The sequence below is a fragment of the Caretta caretta genome, chromosome 26, assembly GCF_965140235.1.
Source record: "Caretta caretta isolate rCarCar2 chromosome 26, rCarCar1.hap1, whole genome shotgun sequence".
Classification (NCBI taxonomy): Eukaryota; Metazoa; Chordata; order Testudines; family Cheloniidae; genus Caretta; species Caretta caretta.
The window spans coordinates 1862288-1886471 of NC_134231.1; the positions used below are offsets into that span (position 1 = coordinate 1862288).

The 24184-nt window shown below is 53.0% G+C and overlaps 1 protein-coding gene across 5 annotated transcripts in view; it reads left to right on the forward strand.

The window, feature by feature from the left end:
* Positions 1-24184, forward strand: part of FGFR1 (fibroblast growth factor receptor 1) — an 86500-nt gene that overhangs the window by 13835 nt on the left and 48481 nt on the right. For 3 of the 5 annotated variants that reach the window (XM_075123512.1, XM_075123511.1, XM_048829435.2), the window contains exons 3-4: positions 19661-19924; positions 23646-23729. In XM_075123512.1, the coding sequence (XP_074979613.1) occupies positions 19661-19924; positions 23646-23729 (348 nt within the window). The remainder of the gene's footprint in view (positions 1-19660; positions 19925-23645; positions 23730-24184) is intronic. The other 2 variants (XM_075123513.1, XM_075123514.1) reach the window with 1 other exon arrangement.

Consider the following 24184-nt stretch of genomic DNA (forward strand, 5'->3'; position numbering starts at 1 on the left):
TAGGGGAAGACAGGCTTACCTGAGCCGAGAAGCTGCAAAAGCGTCTCAGCAGCCGTCAGCTGCTGCTGGCTGGGAAACGGGAAGTATTGCCAAAGGAACACTGCCATTTGAAGCAAACAACATAAGGGAATGTTTCTTAAAAAGGGGAAAAAATCAAAAGAAACTTTTTGAAAAAAAAGGCCATTTTTCATCTGGAAAAAAAAACGTGTGCAATGAAAAATGTTGACCAGGTTGTTTCAAAGCTGATAGGAGTTCCCCCTTGTCTGCGGGAGAGCTGATTCTGTTTCATGGCAATCATTTCCATCATTCTGATGAGCTGTAGCTGGAGATCAGTGTGGTGACTTCCCCCATTATCTAACAAGGCAGGTACCGGCCTTGCCTTGGCTAGTTGTTTTGAAGGATGCTGGGTAGTCTGCGTTGAATGTCGGGGAGTCTGTGTTGTGGCGTTGGAATAACTCATGGTAAACGGCTCACTGACTTGTGGTCATGGCACCGCTGGGGATGGAGGGGTTCAGCAGGGGAATGCACTAGCCTGCCCTCACCTGAGAACTGCGTTAGAGCTCTGGTCTGGGTCCTGAGTGACATGAATGGTGGGTGATCGGTCTGGTCTCAACTGGCCATGAGTGTGCGTGATGAAAGCACCGTTCCGAAAAGGAGCGGACCGTGGAGATGTTGGGGAACTGGGGAACGTTGCCCGTCGCTTGTATGTCTGTCATATGTCCGCGGGTTGGCTGAGTTCCTGGCTTTGGCAGAAGCCCCTGGTGCTCCTGGTGCTGCCTCGGGCCCGAGTTCTGATGGTTGTTCAGGTCTCCCAAGCTTTGCCCACACACTCACTGGGTGGTAGCAGAGCGAGTGCTAACTCGGCCCGTTGCTGCAGCACGGGCTTCCCACAGCTGAAGTGGCTTTTTCCTGGGGCTAGAGACCAGGTCCCCCAAACTCAAGCTTCCCACTTGTCTCTAGTCACTATTTGTTACTAAAGGGTATCTGATGGGTTTGGCTCCCAGGCAACTCTGCTATTACCAGTCACAGCCCCTCCCCTGCTCTTTGCCAGTAGCTATGAACAAGACCCAAAGGAACCTGCCTCTCCCCGGCTAGGCTGGGAGGCTTGTGTTTCCCTTCTCCCCCTGTAATTTTCTGTAAGCCGGTGGCATGTTGAGGTGTAATGGCCACGTATTTAATGGGCCTGGACCAATGCCAGCCTGGGCGCTGCAGGCAGCCCCCCAAAATTGAGTAACGCTAGGGCATTTCAAAGCCTGGGTTTTCCCCACGGCGAGGCAGAGAATAAACAGATCAGTCACCAACGCGCAGGCATTCTGACTTACTGCAGCTTGGCGTGAACTACACAAGAATGTTCTGTGGGGCATTTCTGTCTTTAGGACTCATTGTTCCCCCTCTCCACCCATCCTCTTCCTCCCTCCCAAACCCCAAGGTATTGTGTGCTTGGCATCCATTTTATGTGCCTACCATGGGGGCTAATTGTTCCACACATGCCCCAGGATAAAGAGCAGAAGTCCCAGTGCTGATGTCTCTCTGCAGTGATTGGTGGGTTTGTCTGTCTGCAGCTGATGGCTGGGAGGGGAGGAACAGGGCTGTAACCAGATGGTGGCTGCTGTTTGCGGGAGAGTATCCAGCACTCCCACTCCCTAGGGGAACACAGCAATGCTGGAATGGTCAGGACGACATGAAGTGTATGGTACCACAAGTGAGCTGTGTTGGTGAATAAGGCTGGGATTTTCTCACTGAATTTCAATGGGATTTGGGTGCCTAACCCCCTTTGGCTGCTTTGCAAATCCAAGCCTAAAGCATGAACAGCCGTGGTGCACTGGCTACCATACCGATTTTGGCACCAATGTGTCCCAGTGATGGGAGCTCTAGAATGCTACAGAGAGATACAACTGTCGTGCATGGTAATGGCCTCACCTTTCCCTACAGGGTGATGCAAGCCCAGGAGCCGGCATCCTGGCACTCCCGTCCCCGTACTGCCTTCCAGACAGTAGTAACTGGCTCTGGAGCCAGAGGCCACCATTGCTGCTCAGCACAGAGCCCAGAGGTGCCACAAAACATGGCAAACTTTGAGCTCTCCTCTTGGCATTTTAACTTCCTTTGCTTCTTTTTTTTCCTCTCCAATATGCAGTTGTCTTGAATAAACAGGGTTCTGCTTAGAAAGCCACCCATCCCTGGAGATGTTTCCTAGAGAGCTTTGGAATATGATTGAAACTCCCCCAGGCGTGTGAAGGGTGGTGCAGGACTGGCTCTCCTTAGTCCCAGAGAGTGACTCCATGGGGCGTGGAGACCGTGACGGTACATGGGATGTAGCTTGCCGGGTTTGGAGTGATGAGGCTGTGTTGAGCTTCTGAGAGCGTAGTGAGGATTCCAGGGAAGACTCCCCTTCCCCTTTCCCTGCCCCAGTCTGCTCCGTTGTCTTCAGATGTTCTTGAGCTGCATTTCAGTCAGAGCAAGCAGCTAGAAAATGAGCACTGAGCTTTAGCGTTTCCCAGCACCCCCTGCACTGCTACATTGACACAGCCATGGTGAGGAACCCTGCTGGGGGCAGAGTCTGTCGTTTGGCACCCACTAGGAGGCTGTTCACAGAGAAAACCATTCTCTGTCCATGTGGACTCCACGCTGGGAAGTGGTTGTACCTAGCCTGGTCCTGCTCCCAGTGTGGATGGACCCTCAAATATCCAGTAGGAGAGGGTCAATAAGATCCGCATGTACACACATTTTACCTGCCTTTTGCACTGCTCTCTGCCAGGAGGGGGTTTGTACAGCCTGAACAGGATTGTTTGGAAGCCCGCTCTCCCCCAGGCTGGCGTCACATCCAGGGTCTCTGTGTCCTTCGCTGCTCTCTAACCGGAGAGGTGTGTTCAGGCAGTGTAGGATAGCTCTCGGGCAGAGGGAGGGCCCTGTGCTAAGGGCACAAGTAGGCAAATCGTGGCTGCAGCGGGAGCTGCTGAGTGCTCAGTGTTGTGGATAACCAGGCTGCTTATTTAGGTGCCAAAGGAGGACTTGGGAACCTAACTTTAGGCACCCATTTGAACAACACCAGCAGGTCCCTGGGTTCTATGCTGGGTCAGTGCTTCGTGCTGGGCAGGTCCCCTCCGGTCTGTGTGTCTGGAAGTTGGGCACAAGGATCCCTGCCTAGCGCCCAGTGGAGCTGAGACTGAGCTCAGTACATCTGTGGAACTCTTTGGAGCCGGTGGGGACTCACTGCCGCTGTGCCGTGCAAGGCCGTGGCGGCAGCTACCCGGTTCTCAGTTAACAGGCCAGGAAGGAGAACGGGTCCCGATCATTTCCTCCCTTTTTAGTTTGGGTTTTTGAAGCAGCTGCCCAGGCTGTGGGCACTGGTGGGTGGAGCTGGCTGGGCCTGCTGCGGGAGGAGACTCTTCCACTCTCGTTTCCTTCCTGTGCCCGCAGGCCAGGTGCTGGGTTGCCAACCCCACAGCCAATGACCTCTCGCCCTGCGGGAAGCAGCTGGGCAGGTCAGGGTGTGCCAGGCCCACCTGAGTGTTAATGGCAAGCGAATGGGCGACAGAGAGGCAACTGAATTGTTTCTCTTTTAACGAGTGCAGTGGTTTGCGGGGCCTGGTAGGCGTCACCTGGGGAATAGCGAGTGACTGCACTTGGGTCCCATTCATTGCAAAGGCAGCAGCTTTTCTGGACTCCGGTTTTTATGTTTATAGGGTTTCAGTTCACATCTGTTTTAGAGGCATTGACACTCCCTTCTCAGAGATGTAATAATCCCCAGGGCTCGCGCTGGGAGAGCAGCTTCTGCTTTAGCAGGAGAGGAAGGTTTTTAAGTCTCCAACCCTCCTCCTCGTTGAGTCTGGTGAAATTCTGCCCATGTCAGGGCTCCCACCAGTTGTTGAAAAATCTGCAGCAAATAAAATCTTAATGGGCACTTACTGCCTTTTATAGTTCCCTAAATTTGGAGGTGGTAAAACATCTAGTTAAACGGGAAAGTCCAGGTATTTCCATGAGCAGACTCGGTCTCCCTCACAAAGCCAGTCTTTGTCTTCAGGTTAAATGAAAACCTGCAGAAACTCACAGAGGTTTATTTTCCCCAACATGCTCGTGTCCTCATCCACCATTTACGCTCCTGGTCTGAGGTCTGTCTAATCCGCGTGTCCAGCGTATGCCTAAAGCTCCATCCTCACTCTCTGGGGTTTTGTACTGTGCCTGGCACTGTGGTATCAAGCACTGTCCAATTCAGAAGCACAGACCCAGGAACAGGATCCAGATCTCCGGAGTCCCAGTCCAGTGCCTGATCCTCCTGCCCATCCATCCTCTCTTGAGCATGCCCACAGGGGGCTAGAGGTCCATTGTTTTGCCTTTCCCCAGGGATATTTTGGGGTGTTTTTTCCCTTAGTATTTTAATCCTCTTTCCCTCTCCGACTCCTCCCTCCCTCCCTCTCGGGGTTTGTGCTTTCCTTAGGGCAGAGATTCTGCTAGTAGCATGTGAGTTGAGCTTTGCAAGGAATCACGCTGTCCTTTCCCCTCACCCCCCTGAGGCCCTGTGCATTGCCCCACATGCCGGCCCATGGAGATGAGTTGAGCGATGGGCCTCAGCTCCCCCAGAACTGCTAGATACCTGGGCCACCTGCTGCTGAGAGAGCTGACTATGCAAAGTGCTGGGTGCTGCTGACTCGCTGCCGTGTTGCCTCTCAGGGTCCAGTTGGCCGGTCACTTTAAATCCAGCTGGACCAGTGCTGTGGGCTTTGCAGGGCATTGTGGCCGCCACTAGAACTGGGGCAGCACAAGTGCCCTGTGGCCTGCACTTCCATTGTATCCCCTCTCCCCTTGGTAGCAAGGAGGGAAGGCGTGTCCATTTTCTACTGCAGACACTAGCCCAGCTGGCTAAAAGGCTAAGCTCCCCCCGCTCCATCTGCAAGGGGTCTCTCGAAGGGGGGCAGGGAGCATGATCTTGTGGGTGTCTGCCAGTGGGCAGTGGGAGAGGAAGCCAATCTTCCAGCCTCGTTGTCTGGCTCTTTCCTGGAAAGTTAAGGCTCCTTCGCTCTTCCCCACCCCCTGCTAGGGGGTGTTTTTGCCAGGGGGCAAGATCATCCTCGAACTCACAGCACAGAGGCCATGGATCATCTCCAGGCAGTCAGGCAGATGAAGCCCTTGCTGTGGGTGGTGGAGCCTCCACAGATACATTTCCTGTAATCCTTGTTCCTTAACTCTGCAGTTCCAGCTCCGTCGATGAGTGACCGGAGCGGCAGGATGGCAGGTGTATTGGGGCTTAGGTGAGGGACAGCTCTGGGGCAAGCCAACACCAGTGGGAGCCTGAGTCGCTGGGCTGTCTGCAGCGTGATGGGTCAGCTCCACAGCGCGTGCAATGGGAACTGGAACCAGGACCCGCAAGCCCCCTCCCCGCAGGGGCTGTGGCATTGCATGTTCTGGGATGGCGCCTCTGGAGTTCGTCCGCCCCCTCTGCCGGCAGTGCTTTCTGGGTGTTGTTCTCCCTCCGCATTTCTTTCCCACTAGTTCCACTCCCACCCTGCCAGCCAGAGCCCCAAAGTCAACAAGCTGGAAGGACTCTCACAGGGCAGTGGATGTTCGCTGACCAGCTGGAGTCAAGTGAGACTCCTGCAGGGTAGCATATGGGCCTGTCCAGGGCTGGCGCCCTTCAGGGGCTGGTGAGTTGCTCCAGAGCAGTTGGGGATGTTTCTGTTGCTGCGGAATTGCCCTAGAACCCGGCAGGAGCTGCTCTTCGCTGGGCCACTCTCTCCTCTCCATACTGGTGTAAATCGCAGGGGACACCAGGGACTTTTCGGAGTTGCCCTAGATATGCCCTGGGTCATAGAAAAGCTCTAGCTCTCCTGCCGCTCCTTCTGACTGTGGTAGCTAGATGGGTTCTCCTTAGCCCCAAGGTCTGGCCGGGGAGGTGTCTCTGAGCCCAGCAGAGCTCAGCCAGCAGTTGCAGGAGGCCAGTCGAAGCAGGATGTTGCGAGTGATGGTTTGTGTCTGGTGCTGTGATTAATTGCTGAGCTCCGGGGGAAGAAGATGAGTGGGGGGAGCTATTATCGCGCAGTGCACGGCTAGAGGTCAGAGATCATATTTAGCAGCTGGGGCACTGTTTTTACAACACACAGTTCCCCCGAGGGAGGCAGAGGGATCAGATTTATCTCAGCAGCTCCTCACTGGAGTCTTATAAACAACAGAAAAAGTTCCTCTGCCCTGTGGCAAAGTCTCCTGCTCTTGGACTGATGGCAGTGGACCCCTCGGAGGGGCTGGGGTACCACAGCCACCCGCTCCGAAGGCTGCGCAGGGTCAGGGGAAGCACTTCAGGGCACTGGAAATGAACAGGAGAGGATTTATTGGGAAGGGACACCCCCAGCTATCTCAGCAGCTACCATCCTTCCAGAGAAAGCCTGCTCCCTCCAAGGCACACAGCTCACCATGTTCGTCGCTCTGGGGTCGAACTGTGCCCCCCTCTCCAATTTTAATGGCGGGGACAGCTGGCATCTTATGGGATTTGCCTGAAATCAAAGCATTTAAGATGCAGTGAAATCCAGTTAGTATCTGGGCTGTGTCTCACCCCTCTGCTCACCACGTTGAAACAGGTAGAGAAATAACAGGAAAATGAGCACCCAGGAGACAGACCCTGGGAAACAGCTTTCACCTGCTTCCCTTCCTCCAAATGTTCGCAGTGAGCAGAGTTCCTCTTCCCCAGCTCCTGTCCTGGACTCTCCCCTCCCTGCCTGCAGCCTGGACCCCACGCTCTCTTCTCCAGGCTGCCAATCCAACACTTCACTGAGAAAGAAGGAATGGAAAGTCCTGATAAAAGATGAAGGGTCCTGCTCTCTTAGCAAACCCATCCTGGATGGCAGAGCGGTGCTGCTGAAGACACCGCCTTTCGGTGCCCCTGTCCCAAAGCAGCCTGGCCTGGCCAGAGCTGGTGAGAGGGGAAGTCTGGGCAAGCTTGTTAATGGACTTAGTGCAGGTGGCTTCTCTTGTGCTCCCAAGGGACTGAGAATATAAAACATAAGCTGTCTTGGGCTGGAGGGTTTCCAGGGAGTTCACTCAGCTCCTCCTCCCAGACTCCTGGTGCTTTGCCACCCGGTGGCTGTGGCTGTGAGTCAGTGCCCCGGCTCCTCTCTGCCCACAAGGGGCAGTGAGTCAGAGATGCAAGGGAGGAGATTCATGGTGTGTGTCATGGACCAAAAGGCACCTGCTATGAGCAATTAATTTTAAACCATTATAAATTGTAACAGCAAGTAGCAGAGCATCCTCCCGGCTCCCGGAAGAGCCCGGAAAGAAGTCACAGTTCCCTGCTTTCTATGGGGCTGCATCTGAGCAAAGCCCAGGGACAGAGCTGTAAGTGGAGCGGGTGCCCTGCCTTTGGAAGTGGATTGGAATTGCCTCAAGGGTTTTAAATCACTGATTTCCACCTCCGCCTCCTTCCTTGTTACGGCTTGGCCTGTTCCTTTGGGCTAATTCCATTGTTCAGCTGGTGATGGGAACCAGGGATCTGGGGTGGGTTTTCTAGATTCTGAAGCCTGGATGAAACCCTATCTCTGCCTTGGTTGCGTGGGCTCCACATGGGGAAATTTCCCCCCTGCCCCATCTCCCTTCCACAGGCCTCTTGGCTTAATGATCAGCCTTGAATTACTCCCTTCTGATGAAGTGAGCTGTAGCTCACGAAAGCTCATGCTCAAATAAATTGGTTAGTCTCTAAGGTGTCTCTCACAGGTCCTCCTTTCCCTTTTTAAGCCTGTCCAGATGCACTGGGAAACTGCTCCGATCTGTTTGTTATGTAAAGTTCCACCATTTGCAAGTGTCAGTTGCATGGTTCCTTCCCTTTTGAATGTCCCTCAGGTGTCAGCAGGCCCAGTGACTTTTGCATCCTCACCCTATTGAGGAGGGGAGAGCTGGGGCCCTTCTGGTGCTAAGTGTTTCACAGACACTGTGTTGTTGGGAACAGGCAAGTCTTCAAGGTCTCTGCAGTGTCTCAGGAGGGGTGGCATCCCTCCGTCAGCAACATTCCTGACACCGGATCCCCACCTGTCTGTGCACTGCAGGTGGGACAGGTTGCTGCAGCCCTTCGCCCAATATAAACATCAGGAGAACAAAGGCTCACTGGGATACCCCCTCCAAGGCTGCACATTTCCAGTTCCCGCCAGGTAAAGCTCTAGGCCCGGGGTTAATGTTTCACAGAAAAGCCAGGAATGATTGCCCTAAAAGGATCCATCTCAGGGCTCTTTAATGCTGCTCCTGCTTGCCAGGACCATAGCAAGTGCACAAAGGGAAGAGGAGCGAAAGCGGCTCAGCCAAGGGTTGCTGTGTCCATCTGAGAGCTCAGTGCAAGCTTTTATTTTGAGTAGCCTTCCTTCTCCAAAGGGTCCCAGTGGATGGAGGGATCTCGAGGAGGATGCTCACATCCCAGGGGAATAGCACAGGTTTATTCTGGCTGGCTTCGCAAAGACACTGAGATGCCCATTAATTAAATGCTGCTTTGTCTCATACAAAATGTAGGAATCCCAGGAGGACAAGTGTATTAACTTCCTTCCCCCAGGGATTGTGGAGTCACCACTGTTATGAGGCACGTTGATTTTATGAATGTTTATAAACTTCCATCAAACTCTCTTCTTCTGGGCTTAATGTGCCAACAGGGGCCACATTCTTCCCCAGAGGTGGCAGCATTTCAGTGGTGGGTGAGACCAATCCCCGCCTGGGACATCACCAAGCGGAGTGAATGAACATCCATGAATTGCTGTGAGGCCGTGGGTGGGGAAGATGCTGCAACAGGAAAGGGTGGGGAGTTATTTCTGCTGTTGGGGGCTGCACAGATAGGGTATTTTCATACTTCAAGTGGTTTCCAGAGATAATGGATACATCCCAGAGGGCTTTCCACTGCTATGGAGAGGAAAGAGCTGCCGTGGCGCCAAAGTTAAATGTGCTCGGGGTCCAATATCCCCCCGCCCTGGTTAGCAATCACCCTCTCGACATTGGGCATGCGTGTCTCCTCCTCTCAAGAGGGAGCCACTTAGGTTTTGGTTCCTCCTGAGACTCCGTCCCTGGGACCCAGGGGCTCGTGATCCCCAGGAGACAGAAGCTCCAGGTGGTGAATGGAGCCCTCGCATCAGGAAGAGTGACGGCTGAAATATCCCAGTCCAGCTCAGTAAACCAAAGGCTCTCAGGCGGGCGATGCGCCTCTCCCCAGTGGTGTTGTCCAAGGGAGGTGGAGACTGATGGGGGAGAGGCTGCATTCCTTCCTTCCAACCTGGCCAGGCAGCAGTTTGGGTTCGCACTGCAGTATGGGAACAGGGAGGCCATGTGAATGCGGACAAGGCATATGGCAAGGCTGGGGCTGCAGAAAGGCATCAGGAGGAATCTCAGCTATTCCACCCTCCGCTAGTTCCGTGCATGACCCGGCCAGTTACAGAAGGAGGCACTGGATTTGCCCTGTGATTTTGGGGGCGCAGGAGACTGACACGTTTCCCTCCTCCACCCCCAACACTGGTGGAGATTTGGGAATTCAGAGAGGAGCTACGGCTGTGCTGGTGTCGGGTTGAGAGGGGCTGGAGAGTCTCAGCAGAGGGATCATCTCTGGAGAGGGGGTGAGAAGGAGCGGAGGGACGGCTCCCATCCAAAGCATCAGGAGAGCTCTGAGGGGCGCTGAATACCAGCTGAAGCTGCACAGCCCCTTGCCGTGTCGCCAGGACGTAGGGAGGCTGTTCAGACTGACCAGTCTCTGCGGACCAGAGTCCCCACTGGAAAGGGGTTTGGGGCCAGAGCCCTCAGCCTGCCTGGGTTCACACAGACTCCAACCCCCCTCGCACCTGGCACTGCAGCGGGATCCCAGGGCCAGCCCCTGCACTGGGGCAGTCAGTGGAGTCTCACCAGGCCTCTGGGCTCCAGCCTGACTCTGCCTTTGCCAGGCCAGCTGGTATTGCAGGCCTCTCGCCAGTGCGTTTGCCGGGGAGGGGAGGGGGGTCAGCGTAGCTAACTCTAAAGGTGTAACTCCCCCTGCCCACGGCCACAAGGGACAAGCTTGCCCCCGCTGGCTCCTCACAGCTTTCCCCTCCGCCGCTCCGACAGCACCAGAGTCAAGGGAGGCTAGTTCAGAGCAGGGTGCAGCGCCAGGGAGCAGTGACTCCTATACTGAGCCGTGTGTGCACTCCACACTGAGCCATTGCTGTGCACAGAGGAGGGCTGCTGCCCGTGGGGCCTGTGTATTTCCCTCCCCCACCCCTACGAGAACGGGCCTCCGCTTTCAAGGCTTCTCCTCTTGTGAGCGACAATAGCTCCTGTGGTTGTGCTCTGCGCAAGGGAAGCTGTTTCTTCTCATCACAGTTTGGCAGGGGCCGGGGCCTAGGTGATGGCTGGAGAGTTGGAGTTGAAAGATGTCTGTGCATGGAGCCGCCCTCCACCCGCTGCAGTATTGCAGCCAGGGATCTACTGGCAATCATAACAACAGAAACGTGCCGGGGGGAGGTTGGCCAAAAAAAAATAGAGAGAAACTTTTGAAATCAGAAAGAAGCCAATCCCCACCTCCCCTGGTAAGCACTTCCTGTTGGGATTAGCAGAGCTGGTGGGCATGTGTGCACTCTTTCTTCAGGAAATACCTTTAGTAAGCCCTGGTGGGGGTCTCCATGGCAACCGGCAAGAGGACCTGCTGATCTAAGCCATTCAGTTCTTTATTGTTCCCTGCATCTCTTTGTTGGCTGCTTTATTGCAATCACTCTGGCAAACACAGCAGTTTGCACCGGTTTTGTGAGGGCTGAATGCGGAATTTCTCCATTCCGATGGCCTAGTCTGGCCCAGGGCCATTTGCATGCAAAATCCTTAAAAACAATTAAAACAAAATTAAAAAAAAAGAGCTGGATTAAGAGTCTGGCTGAATACTGAAGGGCTAAAGGTTAATCTACGCTACTCCCTTCCCTCAGCTCTCCTACCCTGTGCCTCTCCCGCGGCTCTGTCCTCTTTAATCCTGAGAAGAGTTTTCTCCCCTTGCTCTTTTTAAGAGTGGGGGCAATGAACATTTTACTTGCTAGGAAATTGTTTTTCTCTCCTCCCCTTCACCCTCCCCCCTGAAGGAGGCCAACTCTTCGGAAAGCTAACGACAGCTATATGAACTTAGTGACATTTACCATCTGGCTTGAACTTGCCAGACTAAACTCCGTTCTTAGTTCCCTTTCAGAGTAATAAAAGCTGCGGAGAGCTGGGGACGTTACATCATGCGTATACTTTTCAGACTGGTTTCAAAGCAATTACACATTCCACCTGGGCCAGAATTGCCCCTCCTCTAGCCAGAGATGTCAGGTTTCCCCACAGGCTGTCAGTCCCTCACTAGCAGCCACTAGCCCAGGAATGATGCACCCTCCCTCCAGAAGCTCAAGTTACATCCTCAGACTTGGAATTCAAAAAAGGAAAAGTTTAACGTGAAGGATCTGGCGTTCTTCTTTCTCTCTCTTGGTCTAGCCCACTGAAGGGCTGCTCTGCAGTTGGGTTTGTACAGTTACCGTCAATAATCTCACAGCTTGCAGCTTTTTCATGAAAAAACTTATTTTAAGTGTTACCTCTATATTTAGCCCTGGTGTGACCACTGCTGGAATCCTGAGTTCAGTTCTGGTGCCCACAATTCGAGGAGGATGTTGATAAATTGGAGAGGGGGCAGAGAAGAGCCACGAGAATGATTAAAGGATTGAAAAACATGCCTTATAGCGATAGTCTCATGGAGCTCCATCTATTTAGCTTAACAAAGAGAAGGTTACGGGGCGAGTTGATCATAGCCTGAGGGTAGCTACTTGGGTAACAAACATTTAATAAAGGGCTCTTCAATCTAGAAACATAGAACATGAGCCAATAGCTAGAAGCCGAAGCTAGACAAATTTAGACTGAAATAAAGTGCACATTTTTAATGGTGAGAGTAATGAACCTGTGGAACAATTTACCAAGGGCAGCAGCAGATTCTCCATCCCTGGCAATTGTTAAAACTAGTTGGATGTTTTTTCTAAAAGCTCTGTCCTAGGAATTATTTCAGGGAAGTTCTATGACCTGTGTTATGCAGGAGGCCAGACTAGGTGATCACAACAATCCCCTCTGGCTTTGGAATCTAGGAAATGCAGCTCAAGGCTGGGTACTTCAGATAGCAGTTTGTGTGACAATACATTTGGACTCTTATAGTTCGTGCCTTTTCAGCCAAGGGTCTCCAAGCACTTCTAAAGGAGTTAACTGAGCCTATGAGACAGGGAAGGGCCTGGTTGATTCCCCTCTGGGGCATAAGGCATCAGCAGCCTACCAGTGCACATTAACCCTGCGCAGGGATTGTAGGACAGGAAGTGCAAAGCACTCTGACTGAAACTACAGGGCAATTAAGGAGGCAGAATTTATTTGCCAATCACGGGGTTTGGTTAGGATAGCGGGTAACGCCCACGCTGACAGAAAGCGCCATAAGCCAGCACCACTTCCTGCAGCTCCTAGGCCATCTCCCACCCAAGGTCTGTGACCAAGCCAGTCCTTGCTTAGCTTGTGGGAGAGCTAAAAGGGACATGACTGGCTGTGCGTTAACCATGCAGTCATGGTGTGGGGGTTGCAGGCTGCGGGTCTCCTGCGTGAAGCGTTTCTTTCCCGAAGGGGCACTGATATTCAGGAAGTGTCTTGACAAATCCCTGGACTCCCAGACCTCAGATTAGGGAATGTCGGCTCTAAGTGGAGTTGCTGTGGCAAACAGCTGGTGCTTGAGAGCTGAGGCCCATGTGGAGCCCCTGAGTCCATGCGTAGCACTGCCCCAGTGAAGAGAGACCTGATGAATGTGGGGTGGGTAGCTTTTCTCTGACTGGTGTTGCACAATAGCACCTCCAGGTCTCCCCACTCTCCTGAGGGCAGTGACTCCCCATCTTTTCTGCCCCCACCTATGCAAAGGGAGAGGAATGCCACACTGCAGCCTTATGTCGCTTAAAATGTTTTTTAACTCTGATATTCCTTCTGTTCCGCCCAGCTCTTCCCGAATGTCTGGTGCTGAGAAGCCCTGCTTCTTGCCCCGAGTTATGGTGCAGGAGTGACTACCGTTGGGTCCATTATGGGGGGACTCCTTCTCTGCTGCCGGGAGCTGCCCAGGTTGCCTGTTCAGTGCCTCCCTGCACAAAGGGAGAAAGACAAAGGTCTGGGAAGAATAGTGGGGAGTTTATCTGGCTTATTAAGCCCTTGCTAGAGTGGGCAGCTTGTTCTGGGATTGATCTGGTGCCGGAGGAGAAGCTGAACAGCGCCCAGTGCAATCTAGCAGCCGGCGGCTTTGTCCCCCTCTGGAGGAGCTGCACCTGTTGGCTTGTTTTAAGTTACAAAGTAGTAGTGTGTATGAAAGAGACATTTCAGCCCGACAGAGCCCAGTGATCAAACAGGCTCAGTTTAATTAACATGCACCAAGGACAAACCAGCATCACCGCTCACATAGCAGGCAGGCCTCTCCCAAGAGGAGGGGGTGGGGAGCTGTGGGCTCAGAGACTTCTGTGGGAATTGCGAGCCAAATGTTCTCATGGGCTGTCTGCTCCTGTAATTCAGCTCCCGCTGATAGTTTGCTGCCTAGGGCCCGATCGCCAGCCTCTTACAGGATCGCCAGCCTCTTACAGGAATAGTTACTAGTCAGGGAAAGCTTTCAGGAGTTGGTTTTTTGCCCAACCTACAGCAGGGATGGGACTGCAGGGGACAGAGCAGAAACCCAGTCAAATGTGTTTCCAACTTTTGTCACCAATGCCAAAAGCATCTGTCTGTCCCCTGAGTTGGACCCTGGTCTGCCTCTGCTCCATGCCCCCTTCAAGGGGCTGCGGAGTCGCCCAAAGGTTCTGAGTGCCAGGCAGCCAGACATCCCCGTGTGACATACTCCAGCGATTCCCAGTATGAACAACTGTCCCTCCCGTACCCTGACCGCTCCTCTACCCCGGCCCGGACGCTGTAGGGTGCACACACAAAATGCAGGCCAGCAGTTCCTAAGACACCCGAGCCCGCCTCCTTTTAAAGGTACTCCATCCGTCTGCCCCGGAAGGGCCAAGCTGCAGTTGTTTTCAGCATGGCAGGCATTCTGCTGGGATGCCGCAAAGCAGTTGCATCCACCTCTCGGATTAGCTGCTGCACCCAGACTGCGCTTCCAGAGCCGTGAAGGGGACATGAGTGAATAAGCTGCCATCAGAATTAAGCTAACCTGATGCCAGAACTCTCCTCCCCCCACCCCTCCTTGTGCCTCCAATGGAAGCGCATGACCTTGCTGGATTATCTGGATGCTGGGTCTCTAACCCATCCCCTCTCCTTCCATAGGGGTTAGCTACCCTGGACATGCTCATTAGCCTGTGAATTCATTTTCCAAGCGTTCCCACCAGGCCTTGTTTTCAGCTCTGCTCCTAAGTGCAGAGATGTGCTCTGGGTTACCAGCGGCCTGCCTTGCCTCCTGACTCCCCTTGCTCATCGACTCCAACTCAGAGAGAACCCCTGCCCATCCCCTCCAGCACCTCTGCACTTTGAGCCCGCGTGGTCATACAGTTAATGTAAAACAGCCTTTGACTTTAAGGAGATGGGGGGAGGGGCTTTGTTGTCTTAGAAACGAGATCTAGCCCCCACTCCCATGCTAATGGCTAACCTCCTCATAGTTCTAGCCCCTCCCAGAGAGAAAGAAAAACAAGAGCCTGAAATTAAAAAAGCAGCCTCGGCCCCGTTAGAATGTGAAGCTTCGAACCCGCCATCGGGATCCCTGCCTGGAGAGCAATGGGTCCTCATCAGCCCTGTGCCCATGTTCATGCATCAAACACCCCTGTGAAAAATAGCATCCCTGGGGTTCTGCATGCAATTGACCCAGGATACTAGATAAAGCAGATTGATTGTAAATTGTCCTGAAGTTTTGTTCTCCCCCAGATTCCTCCTCCCACACCCCGAGCAATCTTCTCACCAGTTCTATAGGTCCAGCTGAGACATGTGTAAGGATTTGCAGACTATCGTAGACTATCATAGAATTGCTAGCAAGCTTTCTTGAAATTCTTTCCAGGCCAGTTTTATAGGCAATTCCTTGCCCTGGTCCCCAGCACAAACACAGTGCAGAGGATTTGTACTAGCTCTGGCCTGTTGAACAGGAATGTTTTCTTCCTGGCTAGAGTTGCTTTTTATGGTCCCAGAGTTTGTTTAATGGAAGAGGACACCTCCAACATGAACTGGGAATCTGAAGGGTCTAATAATCCCTGTTCTAAATCTCCCAGCAGTGCAGTGACCAGATAATTGCCCAATAACTGTGGTTGGCAATATTGGAGCAGTCCATGGCACTTCTGGGTGTGACTCCAAACTTCAAAGACTGATTTATATCAAAGCTTTTGACTTCCTCACATCCCTGGATGCACAGAGCACTGGCTGGGCTTAGACTGAAATGCTAGCAGGACTTTCACAGACAAAGAAAAACCTCACAGGCTGAGTAACATCAGCAATAAGCAAGGCACAAAAGCAAAGCAAGGTGGCCTGGCTTGCAGAGGGGATGAGTGCTCACAGCTCCTCTGTGGCTTCAATGAGAGACATAAAAAACCAGGCCACAAGCCTTCACCAAGTGATCCTTTCCTAAAAGAAATAACTGCATGAGATGGATATGATTTAAACTGTACCCTGCTTACCCCGCTTGGAGAACAGATGCTAACACAGTTTCAGGGCGAAAAAGATAACAGGGGAAAGTGTCTTCTTATTATTAGTGTTACTATCGCACGTAGGAGTCCTGGCCATGGACCCATTGTGCTGGGCGCTGTACAAACACAGAACAAAAGGACAGTCCCTTCCCCAAAGAGCTTACAATCTAAGACAAGAGATGAGCAATCACACGGACCAACAGGGGAGTACAGGAAACAATGAGACAGTGTTGGTTAACGTGATGGACTGTGGTCTCAGTTCACCAACAGCCTTGGCTTGTCAGGTTTTTTATAGACATTGTGGGAAAGGAGGTTTTAAGGAGGCTTTTGAAGGTGGATTGTGAGATAGCTTTAGGGAGCAATTTATAAGCATCCGAGGCAGAGTGAAAGAAAGCACAAGGCTGTTTGTTTGAAAGTTTAGCGAGTGGGTGATGGAGGACGGAATCATGGGCTGATCAGAGGCAGGAGAGTAGACATCTCAGTAGAGAGTGAGAGAGGACAAGTGTGGGGGATAACTGTACATGCCCTTGAAAGTGAAGGCAAAGCAGCTTATGTCTGATGCGATGGAGTGAGGCGTTTTCGTGAGATGGGATCATTTTCTGGAGTGATTTCTTTTGTTGTTGGTCTGTTGTTTGTTATTGGAAAGGAGGGAAAAGCACAACATTATACTGCAGAGCCCTTTGTGTCTGAGCACACAGCTGGGTTGGAAATCTGCTTTGTAAGGTGCCTGCAACTAATAATTTGAAACACAAAATGCCAGAGCTACTAGAAATGAACATTTCATGAGGTTGTACAAGATCAAGGAAAGCAAAATGGCTTTCTCTGATTCCTCAAAGGGTTGTTGTCAGTCTAAAACTCCCATATTAAAAAACATTTTATTTGTGTTATTGATAAACTTCTGAGGCAATTGGCACCCTGCCCTTGGTGGTTTGGGTTGACAGCACTGCTGGGGGGACGGTGAATTTTCCTCCTAACAGTTCATTCAAGTTTTTCTTTAAAATCACGAAAACATTTTGGCTGTTTTTTCTTAAACATTTCCCCCCAAAGCATCTCATATGTGTAAGAAATAAAGAAATGCCTAAAAAACAACAACAACAACAAAAAATAAGACAGGTTCTATAGCAGAGAAAAGTGAAGTTCCTCTAAATGGATCTTTCATTTTTAAATACTAAAATATTATTTGTATTACAGTTGCCCTTCAGAGACTAGGTCCTTGTTGTCCAAGGTGCTGTACATAAATATAGTGGCAGTCCATGCCCTGAAGTTGCACTGTTTAAAGGTGTGATTTTTAAACCAATGCAAGCCTCTTTAGGGGGCGGGGGGTGTTAGCTAAAGTAATTAGAAATTCATTTCCGCTAAACTGAAATAAGTGTCCACACACAGAGTGCCACCAGCGTGGTAGTTTAAAAACTTATTTAAGTTAAACTGGTGTAACTTTGTGGATGGGGCAAAACCATGTTGCAATGCAGGATAACACCCCAGAGTAGCATGGGAAGAAAACTGCACTTAGCAATCAATATCTCGGCAAGCTTTTTTCAGTGTTGTTTTGTGCTTACATTGCTGGAATTGTTTGCCCAGGTTTTTGTGTGTGTTTGATGGCTGCAGGGTATGAAGTGCCCAGCCCCAGGGGTTCTGGGCAGGTAAGTCATCTCTTGTAAATGACTTACCTATACCTATGGAGCAGACGGAGCCATGCTTGTAGGGGTCAGACGCTGTAGCCCGAGTCTCCAGCTCTGGGAACAAGTGGTTTTCTGAGCATGATGCTGGGATAATGCCAATGCTCAGAGTGCGCCCACTGGTGTCTCTTTATGAGTTCCTCTCTGGGGCAGGGGAAGGGGCACTGCTGTGTGTTTCTAGCAGTATCTACCAGAAAGCTCTTGCCTATTTGATGGATGAGTGCACTGATAAATTAGCCTAGCGCTGGGGCTGGGAGTATGTAATGCCACTCAGGCATTGGGGAGGCTGTGGGAAGTCTGATACACGGAGGAAATCCAGTTGACGTTTTGCTCTTGGATTCAATATCACGCTGGTGGAAAAAGCCTCCAAATTGAATTGGAACCTGAACAGGGCTGATGGGAATGGGAGCAGGCGAGAGGGGCGTGCTCTCATCCTTTCCAACACAGGATGTGAGCTGAACCAAGCCTGTGGAGCCGTGGACACCTATGCCATGCCCCAGAGAGACACCCTGGCTTTCACAAAGTGTCCTGCTCTCCCTGGCACTGCCAGGTATTGCACCAAGCTAAAGCAGTGATTTGTTTGGCATCGGAGGGTGGGTATCTCCTTTGACATCCTTCCCCCCACCCCCCTTGTTCCTGGCCCTGCAACTCCCAAGTACTTCCAGCCATGATGCCTTGAGCAGCTGTAGGGAGAGGGATTGAACCTCTGCAGGGGTAAAGACTTCTCTGCTGGAGGCCATCGTGACAGTTCACCTTGTAGGCAACTAGTGTCTTTAGAAGCTATGTCTCCCATTGAGACTCTGCTCCCTGAGGCAGAGCTCGGGGTCTGGGAGAGTGCACGAGTCGGTCTCTGTGTATTTCAGCTGACACTGCTTTAAAATGATAGGTAGGTAGAATGAGCTGCTTCCAGACTGGACTCATCTCAAGTGGCTTTGAAGCCAGCAGGGCTGCGAGACATTTAAATCCCTGCTTGGAGCCAGGAGGTGCAGAGTAGGTGGTTTGAACGTGAAACCTCTGGAGGGCTCTGTCTGTTCTCATACACTCGGAGGTTGCAGCCTTGCTCCTCAGCTACACCTTTGTATCAGGTGTTCTCTAAAGCAGGAACCGGAGAGGAATCCTGGAACAGTGATCCTGCAAGACCGAGCGGTTTAAAAGGCAGTGCCCGGGGCCCAGCCCCCCAGCCCACACCTGCTCAGACAGGCTCTAATGTAGTTGGGAGACAACAGATCAAGTAGAGTTGGAGAGTCTTGGAGTGAAGAGAAAGGATCTTTGTGTTGCTAAACCAAATGTTGCATTTGATGGCAGCTGCAATTCTCCCATCGTAATAGAGTTGGAAACTTGGAATACTCCAGCCAGCACCTGTTCAACTGGAGGCTCACCTGAGCTGACCCGGCCCAGCCAGGATGCTGTTACAATTATCACTTTAGCCTCTGCCTTAATGCAGTTCCCTTAATTGATCCTCCTCCTCCTCCTCCCCCTTCCTTAAAATGCTTTAAGCAAAGTGGTAATCAGGCAGCATGAAACCTGGCCTGCTTTGCTGGCTGCCTTCTCTGAGCTTTGCAGGAAGCGAGAAATTGGGCAGAGCGTGGTGTTCCCAAGGGCAGCCTCTGCATGTGCTCTTAGGGGGGTGGGGGGAGAGTCATGCACAAGCCAAGATTTTCAGACGTGTGTGGCAATTTTGCGTGTCCAACTGAAGACCCCCTTAAAGGGGCCTGATTTTCAGAAAGAGCCCAGCACCCACCCTCTGAAAACCAGGCCTCTTTGAGACTTCTCAAGTTGAGCCCCCAAATTCACTTCTGAAAACCTTGGCCAAAGTATTTTCTGACCCTCAGGGGCTGGGCTGAATGATGCTTGGTAAAAGGTCAAAGGGCGCATGAACAGCCTCAACTTCCTTGCTAATGTCTGGGTTATAAAATGAAGGTGAAATGCTTAATCCTGCTGCAGTTGCTTTTAACCTCTGCCTCTTCTTCCCCTCTCCGCCCTGCTCTCTGGGCTGCGTGGCAGGCTTGCTAGCTGCCGTGCTTTTCAGGCTAACAGGTAGGTGAGCTGAATTGCCCTTCGCACCATGCCGTCTTCAAGTCAGGATGCCGCCACCTGCCTGCAAGCATGGCGCCCCGTTGCAGCTGTTGTTAGCTGCTTCCCGCGCCCATCGTCGCAGCTGAATTAAAAGGCAACGGCCCGTCACACTGTGCCCCAACACTGCTTCTCCAGAGAGCCACATGTGGAAGGCGGAGACCTGCGTGCCTGAGCAGGGCTTGGCCTGCAGAGTCGCTGCAGGAGGGTGGTGCAGGAGACTCCCCGTGGGACGCGCAAACCCCAATAAACATCCGTTCACAGCGTGGTTTCCTTTTGTCTCTATTTTCTTTCTCTCTCTCCTAACTCTTCCAGTTCTGCCCAAAGCGAAAATTGAAGTGGAGTCGCATTCGGCTCACCCTGGCGACCTCCTCCTATTGCGCTGCCGGCTACGGGACGATGTCCAGAGCATCAACTGGGTGCGAGATGGGGTCCAGCTGGCAGAGAACAACCGGACGCGCATCACTGGGGAGGAGGTAGAGGTCAGGGACGCTGTGCCTGAGGACTCAGGGCTCTATGCCTGCATGACCAACAGCCCCTCAGGGAGCGAGACCACCTACTTCTCCGTTAATGTCTCAGGTTCGTAGCAGCCCTGGGACTGGGCACAAAGGGAAGGGGGGCCCAGTTGCCTGACTGCAGGGCAGGAAGCAGATTACCTGTGTGGGAACCAGATGTAAATCTTGCGTGCACACACCTGCAGATTGTCTTATCTTTCTTCTGGTAGCTGGTGGGCTGTTTTGGTCTGTGGGGTACTGGTCAGGGAACCCTGAAGCTTTACAAAGGCTTGATGTGCAGCCAGCACCAGAGCACCCTCATGCGCCCTCCCTGCCATGTGTCCTGGAGCAGTTCTAGGAATCAGCTGATGCATTCGCTGTACCGCAGCGCTGCACATCCATCCGTCCGGGATGCACATTTGTAGCATGTTGGACTTCTCACCCCCCTCCTTTCACTGGTTGTGCTGCCTGCCGCAGCAGAGGTGGGCCGATGTGGCAGCTTCTTCTGCTCATGCTGCAGCAGCTGTTCCCCTGGGGCTGATCCTGGACTGGTATGACTGGGGATACGAGCACTAGGGTAACGGAAATGTGTAACACCCACCAAGGACTCTTTCCAGTGCTGGCTGCAGGAGGCTCCCTGGAATGGTTTGGAGCAAAGGTGTTGCACAGCAGGGTGTATATGGGGGGATTCAGAGCAGTTGCTGGGCTGGCTGGCTGGACATGGGAGGCGAGGCCCTAGGGACAAGTTAGCTGCTAAGAAATGTCTGGGGAGTTGTGAGTGGGTTTGCAAACCCCGTCTTGCAGACCAAGAGGGCGGCGTGCACCTGTGCATCTGTCTCATGACCTCGGCCTGCTGTAGCCATGTCACGTAGCTGTTTTGAGCCCTGGAAGGTGTGGGAGAAAACTGCCACGGGGTTGTCTCAGGCCAGGGGCAGAAAAAGCCAGCTAGGTTTGACTGTGCCAGCTGCACATTTTGCTGGCTGCTCTGAGCGCGGGGTCACCATGGGGTCTGGTGCACAGGGTTCATCAGGACGCCACTTGCAGAGGGGAACACCAGGGAGGCAAATGGGAGTCCATCCTCCAGAAGAACAACAGGCGCTGGGTTTTACTGCCGACCCTGGAACAATCGGGCCGTGTTCTGAAGAGGAAGGCTGGGAGCATTAGCAGCTGTTCCCAAGCAGTCAGCCAGCAGAGCAGGGAAGGTGCAAGAGAGAAGGGAGGAGGTGGGTAACTGGGCATTTAGGAATCAAATGAGAACGTCTCAGCAATGCTGGGAGCTGCCTACCGAGTGACCCAGGGGCCCAGCCTTTGACTCCCTGAGAGTTCCAGCCTGGCCCAGTTGGCTGCTCCCTGCTGGCAGGTGTATCCCATACAAATGGGGGCAGAACTGTTTATTTAGCCGTCGGATCGGTGACTAGGTCACGGCCCTTTCACCATCCAGAGGACTGGGCGCGGGCGGCCCGGCCCTGCAGAGCCTGTCGTTACAGCTCTCTGAGCTGTTTTGGCCCCGTCCATCCTGGGCACGCACCCATGCTAGCACTAGCCATGGTCCGGCACAGCATTTTCCGGCCCGGGGGGCTGGGGGTTAGCTAGCCCATCTTCAGGCTGATTTCAGTGACTGGTGAGGGAGGCAGATGGTTTTCTAACAACCTCACTAACTAAAAACTTCCCATAGATTTACCCCCATTAGAGAGTCTGGATTGGGCTTTCTTAGCCTGTCCCCACCTTGGGTGTGGATGCAGTGTCACAGCCATGCCTGCCCATCACCCTGTTTGGAAAACAGTTTCAGACATGCTTACAAGCATTAGCCAGGCTCGGATCTAGATTCATTACGAGGCGGGCTGGGCAGTGTCGAGGTCTCATGGTGCCAGATAAATCCGATCGCCGGTGAAGAGGAACTGGGTGGGAACTGGTGGCAGAGTGGCTGGAACTAGCGCCTGATGGTGGTTAGGAAGCTGAGCTGCTGCATAGGGAGGGGCTCATGCAGTCTGTACCTACGCGCCTGCAGAACCTCAGCTCTCACGCAAAGGTGCGTCGTGTCTCTAGCCGTTGTGTCAAGAGAAATGCTTAGAAATGTGACCTGACCGTAACTGCTAGAGCATTGTCTGCCTGAGTCTGCAGACAGACTGAACTGATCGCTCCCAGGGGGGTGAGCTGCGGTGCATCTCACTGTCAATTTAAATGTCAATGCTATTAACCGTTTCCCTGCTGATCGTTGTAGCAGACACATCCAGCTAGTGCTTATGCCACAACCTCAACTCCCCTCCCTGGGGCTGAAACCCTCAGCTAATCCCCACTCTTCTGTTTCGTCCCCCCAGCTCCCTTCTGATGATGTAGTGCTGTGTTCCAATGCCACAGTGCCTGGTACACTGAAAGCAGAAGTTGGACATTACATTGAACTGAGTATGAAAATCGGCAAGGCCAGGCTCCTGGCACTGATTGCGCCATTTACTGAACTCCTTAGTTGATTTAAAATCCCTGTGTTCGAACTGAAATGCAGCTGCTGTGGAGCACCGGGCCTCCTGCACGGTGGCGTGAACCGCGGCGTCTAGGGCCTGCCCCACGGAGTTAGGCCAGGTTTGCTGCCGAGTCCTGGGGGCCGTTGGTTGTGTGTGGGCGGGTGGGAACTCTCAGCCCCTGGTCCTGTCTCGGTTAGGGCTGTTCTGGGATGTGGTTGCAAGGCCAAGGAGAGAGAGGGAGGGGCCAGGCAGGGGCCAGACTTCCTCCATTTCTCCCTGAGTGCCAAAGGAGCACAGGTCTGAGCAAGGGGGCAGATTCCTTCCGAGTAGATGACTGCCCAGAGTGCTCCGCTTCCTCTCCCCTGGCCCCAGAACCCCTGTACTCAAGTCCCTCCCAGGGCCGAAGGGATGGCTTGTTTTAACCCTCCTGGTTTCCACTGTCCACATGAGCGTCCCACTCCACGCTCCTCCGTGCCTGGTGTTGGAGTCTCACTGTGCTACATGAAAGCCTGCAAAAGGGGGTGGGCCAGCGAGAAGCCAAGGTGGCTTCTTCTGTGCTGCTCATTATCCGCCTGGCAAGTCTGAACCCCGTCGGTGATTGGAGAGCTCTCCTTGCCTGAGCTCTGGTTCCTGCGCTGTCTGCCCCCTTCATGTGACGACACAGCGTGGATGAGGGTGCAGGCAGCAAATCACGTTGCCATGACTTGCTGGTCCCCAGCGTGTGGAATGTACCAGTGAGCATCTGTCTGGGAGGGGCATGCTGGGAAGCCCTCCCTTCCCATTGTCCCCTGGGCCGGGGGAACGGGGAGCTGTTACGTACAGTTCCTAAACCCTGCCTTTTAATTCTGCCCATCGGAGCTATTCTGCAAGTTGCTCTGGGGCTGTTTGTATTAGTGGGAACCCCCTTTGCTGCTTAGACGAGGGGGTTGAATGGCTCCTAGGCAGCCCAGTGACTAGTTCCCCTTGTGCAGGATGCTAGCCCAGCCACTCCATGGGGAGTTTCACTGGTGGTATAGACTCAGGGGCGTAGCGGTTTGGAGCTGTGTCTTTGCACAGAGTCTGATGAGTTCAGTTATCCCCACACAGTATTGTAACTCCACAGGACCCATCAGCTGATTAAACCCGTAGATGACACTGGGTGAGTAGGGCCAGTGGGTTAGCTGGCCTCCTATGTGAGGGGCTGTTCTCTTGCAGCTGAGCTGGCACGTGGGGGAGGAAGGGTAAAAGCCACACACGGGAAGGGATGTGGCCCTGTGCAGCTCTGCTTGGTTCTTCTTCCTGCAGGATGGTAAGTGAGGCAGCTGGAAGCAAAACTGAAACCCGGCCATCTCTTCTCTTCTCTTGCAGATGCTCTTCCATCCGCTGAGGATGACGACGACGACGACGACTCCTCCTCGGAGGAGAAGGAGGCAGATAACACCAAACCGAACCGTACGCATGAGACACGATTTTATACCTAACGCAGCCTCACGCTGACACTGCCCTCCCCTGGCTGCTGCCTCTCTGGCGGGGGAGGGCCGAGGGGCTTGGCCCCTAAAACTCGGGTGCTGCATCCCATGGAGTGGTGTCGCCTTTTTATTTTGTGTCATTCACTAAAGCAACTTAGAGTTTTTATGAGGGGCCTAGCCCGTTGTGGGGCCTCACCCAGCACTGCCAGGGCCTAGCAGGTGATGGCCCAGGCTGCCAGCAGCCATAGCGAACAGCTGTGAGCTGCATGCTATTATCTTCTGCTCTCCCTGCAAATTCCCCAAAGTGCCCTCACTGCCCCCGCCTGCAGGTGGAAACGCTCCTGCCTCCAGGCTTCAGCTTGTCATTCATTCACCCAGACCATTATCCGCTTTGGAAATGTCAAGGTCACCTGGGCTGCTGGAGCTGCATGAGACAAA